General features: G+C 39.8%; 1 protein-coding gene across 1 annotated transcript; it reads left to right on the forward strand.

Annotated features, from left to right (window-relative positions):
* The first annotated feature begins 2,661 nt into the window (after positions 1 to 2,661).
* On the forward strand, positions 2,662 to 10,719 carry LOC122023759 (endonuclease MutS2-like). Its single transcript, XM_042582054.1, has 5 exons — positions 2,662 to 3,342; positions 6,202 to 7,150; positions 7,242 to 7,766; positions 8,352 to 8,810; positions 10,325 to 10,719. Exons 1-5 carry the CDS (start codon positions 2,723 to 2,725, stop codon positions 10,625 to 10,627), a joined length of 2,856 nt encoding a protein of 951 aa, XP_042437988.1. The 5' UTR covers positions 2,662 to 2,722; the 3' UTR covers positions 10,628 to 10,719.
* Positions 10,720 to 11,499: the final 780 nt, after the last annotated feature.

Below are 11,499 nucleotides of genomic sequence, written 5' to 3' on the forward strand. Positions count from 1 at the left end.
TGCTTCATTGGGCCCTTGTTTGACCGCGAACAGGTTGACATTCGTCTTTTGATAGCAGCGGCTACTTTGTAAAGTGTTGGAAGAATGTCATTTGGAAGTCTTTAAAACTACATATGGATCCGATCAGCAGTCGCTTGAACTAACTCTGTGCTGATCCGGAGAGCGTGGTGAGGAATACTCAGCACTTGACTCCATCGGTATACTGGTGGAGCGTGGCCATGTTGTCGAATTTGATCAGGTGATCGTTACTCTTGTGTATTCTCTAATCGTCAATGGTATGTAGTGAAGTGACAGTTGGTCGTCCAGGATCTCTTGAGACAATTGCCTATTGATCTGCTTAAGAGAGTCATCGAACCTAGGGCGCTTTGCCTTTCCGCTCGTCCCAAACAGGCGCATCCTCTGAAGAAGACTCTTGTGCCCTTTCCGCTCGGCCTTGCTCCTCCGAGGGTGTGCGGAATAACACCCGATGATATGGGATCGACGCGTTTGACGCTTCTCCAAAGGCGTCAGTTGGCTTGTTGTTAAGCTTGTGAGCGGTGGGGTTTTCGGCTCGGGCTTTGGGATCAGCTTGTTGGCTTGTCATCGATGTTGTGGGGTCATTTGCTCGGTAATCGGTTGCTATCTGCTGTTGCTCCAACATCTTCGCAGCTCGGACTTGTATTAACATCTTCAAATCTTTTTGAGTTAACATCATGATAGTGAGTCATCCAGCGCCCTTCATTTTCACATTTTGACTACAGGTAGATTCTCACATACGGCGCCAAATGTGATTTTGTCCGAAAGGGGAGAAGATGACAAGCTAGGGATGCGACTCGAAGGTTGACGAAGCGAAGACTTCACGCGATCCTGCAACATGAACAACGTTGGTGCCGAGCCGGGAAGGGGTTCCCAACATTGGCCCTCCTACGATCAAGTCAATGATCCCCACAAATGAAGTAGTAGAAAACTATAGCTAGAGCGTGTGAAATATCGAAGTTGCGTATACCTTCACCTATAGATAGGAACCCCTTTTTATAGTGTCACTGTAGTATCTGTGTACGCATCTCAAAGCATATACACATTTCCCAAAGTGTCATGGAAAAAGACAAGTCAAAAAGCATCCCTGACACCTTTCCATAACTGGACATGCAAATCCCTGATGTGACGGGCTGGAAGCTTCTAAAGTACGATTTGCATGCTGGACATACTCTGTTGTTGGCGGCACAAATATCCAAAAGAGTACGAGGAGATATGTAAGTGAATCCCACTATTAGCCCACTGGACCCCGCTCGGATTGGATATTACCATTTAGCTGTGCCGCTCGGAGTTGTTAGCTTGTCCCCTTCTCTACTTCCCGACTGTTAGTCGTTACCTTCGTCTGACTGATCATAAAGCCCGATCGGCGAGGACTAGATGCTCATTGCTTACTGATCCTGTCCGAGCGCTGAGTCGATGGACGCTGGGGACGTGACGCTCTCCGTTGTCCTCTGATGATGGTGTAGACCTCCGATGAACCTGCAAAGAAGCCGAGCCGAGAGGGGTTTCCCGGCGACGACCCTCCGACGCTCAAGTTAGACAGTGAAGAAGAAGAGGAGCAAAGTAACGCTACTGTGGCTACAGTGATCAGAATCGCATACCTCCGTCGAAGTCTGGGGGTCCTTATATAGGACCCCGAGGAGGCGCGGGCACGCTTCTCGATGCGTGCGTGCTTCCCCAAACATATCTCAGTAGGGTTGTGTCAGAAAAGCATGTCTGACGTCATTCCGCAATCGTCCGAGCATATCCCTGACGTGACGGTGGAAACTTCCACCGTACGATACTCTGTCTGCGTCGGCCGCCGACCATGCTGTTTGTCGGCGGCAGGTGTCTCGAGGATGATGTTACCAGCGGTCCCTTTTGTCCCTTTGCGCCTCTTGCCTGTTCCCTAGCCGAACGGGCCGATCGCTTGACGCTCATGGCCTCCGAGAATGCGTATACCTCGGACCGGGCGGGGAAGCCTTGCTCATGTGCTCGGATGGGATTGCGCCTTATTGTCCTGTGGCTCGGCCGAGCGGCCTGTCCGCTCGGCCAGAGACTCTTTTACCTTAAGCATTGGAAACCCGACTCCTGGTCGAGTTGTCTTTCGTCCGGTCTGGGAGACCCCTCGTCGGATGTTCAGTCGGCCCGCCAGTACGCTCGGCATGACCTCTGTCCGCTCGGCACGACCTTAGGGTTGACCCCCTTGAACATTGACCTCCACGTATCGTTAACCTCCCACCAACGAGGACCCCCATCTTTACCATCGGATCACTTATCAATTATTTTTTAACTCCCGTTATCGCTACCTAAAAATGACCATTCGGTACCCTCGCTATGCGTACCGGGGTTCTCACTCATCCAATTTGATTGACCGCATAAGGTCTTTGACTACATTTGATCCTGACCCCTCGTCTTCATCGCAATCCCACCCACTTTTTGAATTTTGAAAGAGAAGAACAGACTATTATTCTTAAAATAAAAATCTCATATTCACCGTGATTTATTTTTTTTAATTCAATTTTTTTTTAGTTTCATAAATCTCTTTAAAAATCTTGGAAATGCCCTAATACGTAAAGAAGTTGTAGAAAAGTAATCAACCATGAAAAAAATATCCGAAGTAAATAGAACATTTGCATCATACTTCGACCTATTGATAAGATAACGGTCGCCTCATTTTTCGGCTTCCAGACCCAATCCAAAACTTCCTCCTTTTTGTTTTTCCCCCATGGAAGCCTTCAATTCCTTCCTCCGCCTCATGAAACCTCCAAATCTCTTCACCTCTGATTTCCCTGCATTCGCCTCTCCCAACTGTAACATTCCCAAGTCTGAGTTGCTTTGCCCCTTCAATTTTTCAAGCTCCGTCGACCTTAGACTTAGGGTTTTGAAGCCCTTCAAGGATGGATCAAAACTCTCCTGGGCGTCAAATAGACTCAAGAAGAACAAAATCGAAGCCGGATTTGCCAGCGACGCCGATAGAATTCGCATAGCCGAGGATCTACGGCCGGAAACGGAGGAAATCCTGGAATGGGGCTCCGTTTGCGCGCAAGTGTCCGCTTTTGCCTCAACGAGCGCGGGCCGTGCCGTCTGCCAGAGCGGGAGTTTGCCAGTCGGTCGAGATCGAGAGGAAAGCGAGACGCTTTTGGACCAGACGGCGGCGGCTACGCTACTTCCGCGAAAGTTAGACTTCTCTGGGATTGATGATGTTTCGGAGATTGTCAGGTCGGCAGTTGGTGGAGAGATCCTTGGTATCAGGCAGTTATGTGCCATTGAAGGCAGCCTGCGGTCAGCCAAAAGGGTATTTGAGCAGTTGGGGCAAGTATCAGCTGATGTTGAGTCTTCTGGAAGGTGACTAAGTCTCCTTAGGTTCTTAGAACTTTGATATGCTGGTCAGTGCCGAAGCTTTTTTTTTTTTTTTAACTTTTCCATTCTATAGAAAGCCAACACCTAGCATAATTCTCATAATAATACTTATCCCTATAATGACACTTATGGTAGCCTATAGTAATCCTTCGCAACTCCCAAGTAGCTATTTTAGTGTTTAAACACTTCTCATATCTGCATAACTACCACCAGCATGTGAAAAAGATCAATTAAATGACAGTGTGTTGATAATTTATTCACATTTTGTTTACCTGTATAGAGATAGATTTGTATTCCCTTGTTCTTTTTTTTCCCCCTTTATTTCAATTGACAGGAAGCCACTAACAAACTTAGTTGGTCTCCCCTCCCCTCATCAGTCCACCATTCTTCGCCTCTTTGTCAACAAATTCAGCCTTACTCTGGCTGGCCCGAACTATTTCCAATTGATCTGAAATCCAACTTCATTTGATTTGGGCCTAGGTAAAATCCTTTGTTATCTACTATAATTCCGCCACCAACAAACCTACTATTGTTGCCTTATTTTTGTCAATCACTACCTTTTTTCCTTGCTAATTTGTCACAGGTTCAAACTCTCTTGCTTGGTTTAAACTCTTTTGTTGCCAAGTTTGGCATCATTATTTAACATGGATGATCCTTGCTACTGCTCAGTAACAGAGAATGCCACCCAATTCACTAATGGAAGTAGGGCGTAGCTCTACCTCATATGCAATTAAGAAAGAAATAAAGTGTGTTTAGATGTTATTATAATTGCGGTGATATGATGAAGGACTAACAAACCCTAAACCCTAAGGAGATTGGATAAAAAGGAGAAGAGTTAAATATATATAGAAGATGCAGTGGTTAAAAAGGGGAGAGGAAGTGAAATGTCCTTTAAGAAAGGAGTGCGAGAGAAGCCATTCTAAAAACACACAATCTCACCAAATATTACTCCCTAGTTCACACTCTTTGCAGGTAGTGTTGGCCAGTTGCCACTACAACCGGCCTAGTCACCTTCTATGATTAATAATCTCTACCAAGTAGCACTCATCAGCAAGTGCCTTACATCTCCTATGTGCAAACCCCCTACGCGACACCTTCAGTACATATACATCACCATCAAGAAGAGTCTCTACCTATTGTTTCTGTCACAACTTCTCCTTCCTCACTCTATTCTTATGCCACCTTCCTCAGCATCATTAGTCTTTGTCTAACTTCTTTTGTGGGCAGAAGATCCCTTTTTCAGATGCTCATTATTAATTTAAATGCAAGTGACAATTATTAATGCCTTTTTTTGCATCACCCTTCTTTGCTTGGAAAAAAAAAGAACACTAAAAATCCAATGCACCTCCGTGGTTTTGATCCATTCGTCCATATATTAATAATCTCATAGCCATTTTAAAAACTAGTACAGAGTCCAAATTCCTAGCATTTCAATAGGGTATGCACCCTTTAGGAAATGCATAAGTAGCAAATCATTCTTCTCTAGTCTAGTTCCTTTGCTTGCCGGTGTTGGTCAGCGACAAGAGTATATTTTTTCATTACTTCCTTTAAAAAATCTTTAACCACCTCATAGCAGTGATAAACTCATTCAACGAAAGTCTCTCCATAATCACTAAAATGATCTTCTTTAGGATCAATGGAATTTCTAGCTAGAGGGGGAGAGGGTGAATAGATGACACCTCTTAATCACAATTCTCATGTAAAAACAATCCCCCATTAGTTGTTCAAGGATGCTTGTGTATGTACATTCATGTCAAGGATACGAGTACGCAACATAAATAATATATATATATATATATATATATATATATATATATATATATATATATTTAGAGAGAGAGAGAGAGAGAGAGAGAGAGAGAGAGACCTAGAGAGTGTCACAAGTCATCATACTACTTGTCCCTCACACACACACATTGATTCCACCAGTTGAGGTTGGCCTCGTCCTACTGTTGCCAATCCTAAGTCTTGTTGACCTTTGAAAGAGATGGTAAAATCTGCATGGTGTTTTGAATTCTTCCCGAATTTCTTTCTTTTCTTCCAAAGATTTCGTTAACAAGATCTCCTTTATTAAGCCCTAAGTTTCTCTAGGGTATTGTATCATAGGTATACTAATAGAAGGGGAAACATAACATAAAGAAAGGGCATGGTATCATAGATATACTAATAGGAAGAAAAACATAATGCGAGGAAAAGAAGCTTAACCATGAGAAATTAATCAAGTGAGAGCAACAAGAAAGAGGCCAGTATACTCCTGCATCAACAATTATAGAAGGGATAAACATTTAATTGAGAATTGATATGAAAATTTACACTCGGGATGTATGAAAGACATGACTCAAAAAATGTGCTCCGTTTTTCAATGGTGGAATCTCACTCCTAAACATAAATTTCTATTCCTAATATACAAATGTGATCATATGTCTTCAATTCAAGACCTTCAAGATATTTGACATCGTCTATTTCTGGTCTAAGCTACAATATGCTTTAATTTGTACAAAGAGTTGTGAACTTTCTGTTTGATGATTTGGCACCATGGTATGCCTAAAAATAACATAGTGAAAGTATTGAACAATTTCTTATAGAAATCAGCGAAGACAATAAGCTCATGGAACAGTAGAAAATAATCTAGTTGATTAATAATTAAATTAAGTGAAAATAGCAGTAACACACTAAAAAAATCAAATAAAATACAACTAGAAGTCTAATTATGCTATGAAGGAAATTACAGGTGAAAATTTGACTTTTCTCTCATTTCAGCATTGTTAATGACAAATATTTTCTTAACAAAATGTTTGTTTTTGTTTTTTGGGCATAAGTTGAAAATGAATTTGCAATGAACAGGTACTCTGCTCTTCTAGAGATACTGCAAGATTGTGATTTTCTAGAAGAATTGACAAACCGAATAGGATTTTGTATCGACTGTAAACTTTCTGTGGTTTTGGATCGAGCTAGCACGAAACTGGAATTTATCAGGTTTGAGAGAAGGCATAACATGGAGAAGCTGGAGTCACTTTTAAAAGAAGTGTCTATCAAGGTTTTTCAGTCTGGCGGCATTGACAGTCCTCTAGTTACAAAGCGACGATCTAGAATGTGTGTTGGTATCAAGGCTTCACACAAGTCTCTGCTTCCTGAAGGTATTGTTCTGAGTTCCAGCAGCTCTGGAGCAACATACTTTATTGAACCTAGAGATGCAATTGAGCTTAACAACATGGAAGTTAGACTTTTCAATGAAGAGAAATCAGAGGAACTGGCTATTCTTTGTTTACTAACTTCTGAAATAGCTGATGCAGAAAAAAAAATTGGTAATCTAATGGAGAAAATTCTAGAATTGGATCTTGCTGTTGCTAGAGGTGCACATGCCTTGTGGTTAGGTGGTGTTCGTCCATTCTTTAGTCAGGGATTTGAAAAGTCCAAAGCAGTCATAGCAAGGGATTCATTGGCAGTCGATATAAAAAATATTCAGCATCCTCTGCTTCTTGAACCTTCCCTTAGATCTTTGTATTCTTCTTCAGAAAGAGATGGAAGTTCTAAAATGTTTGGTAGGATGAATAATTCAATGGACCCTAAAGAATTTCTTGAATTTGAAACTCCTGTCCCTGTGGACTTTAGGATAAAAAGTTCTACTAGAATGGTTGTGATATCTGGACCTAATACTGGAGGTAAAACTGCAAGTATGAAAACCTTGGGATTGGCATCTCTAATGGCAAAAGCAGGTTTTTTTTTGTCAGCTAAGGATAGGCCAAAACTGCCATGGTTTGACCAGATTCTTGCTGATATCGGTGATCATCAGGTAGTTTCTTTCGCTTCTGAAGATATGATATCCATTACATTTCCGCAATCAAAACCCATATGTTTCTGAAACTCTTATTTTCTAATTGAAGTCCTTGGAGCATAATTTGTCTACTTTCAGCGGGCATATATCGCGTATCTGCAAAATAATAGAGATTGCTTCAAAAAATTCACTTGTACTGATTGATGAGATTGGAAGTGGTACTGATCCATCAGAAGGTGTTGCTCTCTCAACAAGCATACTCCTTCACCTCGCCAATAATGTAAACTTAGCTGTTGTTACTACCCATTATGCTGACTTAAGTCACCTGAAATCTGGTGATTCTCGATTTGAGAATGCTGCCATGGAGTTTTGCTTAGAGACTTTGCAACCTACCTTCCATATTCTGTGGGGGAGTATTGGTAATTCAAATGCTTTGAGTATTGCTAAATCTATTGGCTTTGATGAAAAGGTCTTAAATCGTGCCAAAGAATGGGTTAAGAAATTAGAGCCTGATAAAGAAAAGGAAAGACAAGGTTCACTCTACCAGTCTTTATCGGAAGAAAGAGAGCTCTTAGCGATTCAGGCCAATGAAGCTGAATTTGTTCTTGAAGAAGTAAAGAAGCTGTATTTGGAGGTACAACTGTAGAGTAATGCAACAAGAATTTTCCATTTTGTTGTGCACATGCAAATGATGGGTTAACTATTGTGTAAGCTTTGGCACTATGCTTCTGAAGGCTAGATCTCTTTCAATTGCTAAGTATGGTAATAATTCCGTTGCACGTTCCTTTAGTTTGTAAATGACTTGATTTCAGAACTTAGCCTTCATTCATTCCATATATAGGAAGGCATAAATTAACTCCATTACCATCATTGGTTATCCAATTGCAATATCTCTTACATAGTTGCACCTCAAGCTTATTGCAGACTAAACTTGATAGGATTTTAGTATCTTCAGGACTATCTTGACTTTCACTTACGAGTCGGGCAACCTTTCTTCACTTCTCAGATCTAACACAACACAGAAATGTAGAGACAACAAATACAATCGTATAGAATTTGCATGTAGATTTTTTTCCTATTTCCCTTTTTTATGTTGCCATCTCTAATTATAACATGATGTTGGACACTACAACAAAGTGCCATTGCATCCCTGTTTCTTTCACTAGTTTTGCTTCTTTTAATGCATGCTTTATTTTATTTTTGTTATTGAATTGTATAGATACAATCGGAGGCTGAAGATATTGATAAGCGAGTGGCCACTTTAAAGGCAAGGGAAGCTCAATTGGCACAACAGGAACTAAAAAATGTTAAGTTGCAAATGGATTCCATAATCAAGGACTTCGAGAATCATCTTCAAACTGCAAGTCTTGATCAGTTTAGTTCACTTCTCCGAGAATCAGAAGCAGCTATTGCCTCTGTTGTTTTAGCACACCATCCTGAAGAGGATTCAATATATGAGAGTGCAAAGAATAATAGTTATCTACCACAGATTGGAGATCAAGTATATGTTAAAGGGTTAGGAGGAAAGTTAGCCACTGTGGTTGAAGCACCAGTAGCAGATGGCATTACTACCGTCCAGTATGGAAAAGTGAAGGTACGTGTTAAGAGGAATGATATGAAATTGGTTGAAAGCGGACTGATTCGGGTGAACAATTCTGGTGTGGAACAAAGAGTACAGGTATGCAAGAAAGTTCATCCATTGCACTTATTACATTTTGGCTTTCCAATATTTATTTGGTTCTTATCATACACCTTGGAATTTTTCAAAATACACAATTTTTTCCAAAAAGGTTCTCAAAACATAGAGAAATGAAGAAGAATAAGAAAGCTGTTGGAGCTCATTCTCACCTCTAGGTATTTGAGGACAATTGGGCCATTTAAATATAATTGTACTAATAAATTATATTTTGAAAAAAAAAAGGTGTAGTAGGGGCACCAGGTGTTTTGCACATGGTGAGAGTCATGTGCAATGTACTGAGTCGTGGGATCCACTGCAATGAACCTTAAACATAATGCTCATGGTTGCACATTACAAACAAAGTTAATGTGGTGGACATGAGACACAATATGGCACATTGTTGACACACTTTGCTCATACTCACTTGTCATGAGTTGTGTCGACATACATATTTAAATTATTTCCATACAACACACTCTTCTCTAAGTGGTCTCATAATAGGTTGTGTCTATGAACTAGAGCATCAAACTAGTGCAGCCTCAATTGGCCAAACAAACAAAGAGTCGAAATTAAGATGGGATGGGTGAGCCCAAGGGACATCATCCAACCAAAGGGTCTGAACGAGTCTATAAAAGGGTTAAGTTTGTGCTTGTTTGATGCACTCTCCTCTCTTTTTAGAGCAACAACATACTTTCTCCTTGCAAATTCCAGCCTTTGGATTTACACACTGATGAGCTAATTTGGAGAACTCATTTTCAACCTAGGTGGACCATGGATTCTTGCTCTATAGGGAAAATACAAAAAACTCATTGGGCCTTGGTTGCACGCCATTGGTGGGGCAAATTGAGCTTTTAGGAAAAGGTAGTGTGCGTTCCCTAAACGTTAATTGCTAGTAGTTTGACAAACCATGATTCTGATCCATTGACAACAAACTTTCTTACATTCTCAAGGATGAATCCTTTTTTGTTGCATAAGATAGCTTTGTCAATAGTCAAAGGGATGAGCGATGCTAGAATGGTATAAGCATGAGCGGAGACTCAAAAATTCATGTCCTCAGTTAACCAATCCTGTGATGTGTTCCCATAGTCAGGGGTTTCAAAAGAGGAAATGGAACAATCAATAGTAAACCAATGGTTTATAAGTTTAGAATGCTACTAGATTCTTGTATTCTGCATTTTCTAAGTGCACCACCTCCACCGTGTCCTAACATTTCTGCCGAAAGGACCAATTGGCATTTGCTATACACCGACACCCCCCTCCTCCATGGTGGAGGATGGATTGGACTGATTAAGTCCAACAAACGGATTTTTTTCCTTCAGTTATTACTTGTAAAATTGGAACACATGCCTTTCATATAAAGTGTTAATGATTGTTCTCAAGATTTCACTAAATCTTTCATATGAACACTGAATTCATGTATGATACAAAATATCTTATTCGTGCAATCAGCTTGACTCACACTTGTACTTACTGTTCACTTATATTATACTCTAATTGAGCTACTGTGGTTGAAGACAAGGAATAGAGCAGCTGCAATGCAGACAACCAAGAATGAGGAGGCTTCTTTCGGACCGGCTGTGAAGATGTCAAAGAACACTGTGGACCTACGCGGCATGCGAGTAGAGGAGGCTTCACTTCGTCTTCAGATGGCCATCTCAACATGCAGACCGTACCAGGTTCTCTTCATCGTCCATGGAATGGGAACTGGAGCTGTGAAGGAGTGTGCTCTTCAGATACTTAAGAATCATCCTCGAGTAGCAAAGTACGAAGAAGAAAGCTCAGTGAACTATGGATGTACAATTGCTTATATCAAATAACACTTGTATATTTATTCCACTGCTATTCAGTATGTGTAAAGGATAAAAAGGAAAGGGAAGATTGAAATGGAGTTTCAAAATGGACTTTGTATTTTTTAAAAAAAATCGTAATTAAACACCGTGGTGTTCTCCATCAAGTTTACCTAGGTTGACTTTTGGAAGATCGAAGTGGGCTTACAAATTAATTAATATATATAATAAATACAATCGTTTTTGAATAAATAAGCAAATGCTTAAAATTTATGTTCATTTATCTTGGAGATTGCAGAATTAGAAGTCTCATTTTTTTAAAATAATAATTGATGCAAAAAAAAATGTTAAATATTATTATCCTCATGACATTTTAAAATATCAATTTATTTGAGTAAAACCAAATTACAATGATAATCTTTTTAAGATCTAAGTTCTCAAGTTCAGAATTAACTTCAATCTCCACGTGATGAGAAAAAAAAATACACAGATGATAAAGTTAGTCATTATTGCATGAGTTTGTGGTAATAGTTCATAGATTATAATTGCAAAATTTTATTTTGAAACTTAGAGTAGTCGACAATATTACTAAGTTATTAAAAATTTATTATGATAATATTGCAATGGTATTCAAAACATGCTAAGCATATGAAATTAAAATATTTCATTGTTAAAGAACAAGTTTAAAAAAAAATATGTCAATTGAGTGCAATAACTTTAATTTTATGATTGCGAATTAACTAAAAATTTGTCATCAAAATTATTTTTTTTAAAAAATAATAATCTCAGCTAGTCTCATTAACAATTTTTGAGATAATCGGTCTGGTCCCATGAAAATTTTCCACCGGTCATTAGAGTAAATTAGGAAGCGTACACGACGATCAACCCAAAAGTCCAACATG

The sequence above is a fragment of the Zingiber officinale genome, chromosome 9B, assembly GCF_018446385.1.
Source record: "Zingiber officinale cultivar Zhangliang chromosome 9B, Zo_v1.1, whole genome shotgun sequence".
Taxonomy (NCBI): domain Eukaryota; kingdom Viridiplantae; phylum Streptophyta; class Magnoliopsida; order Zingiberales; family Zingiberaceae; genus Zingiber; species Zingiber officinale.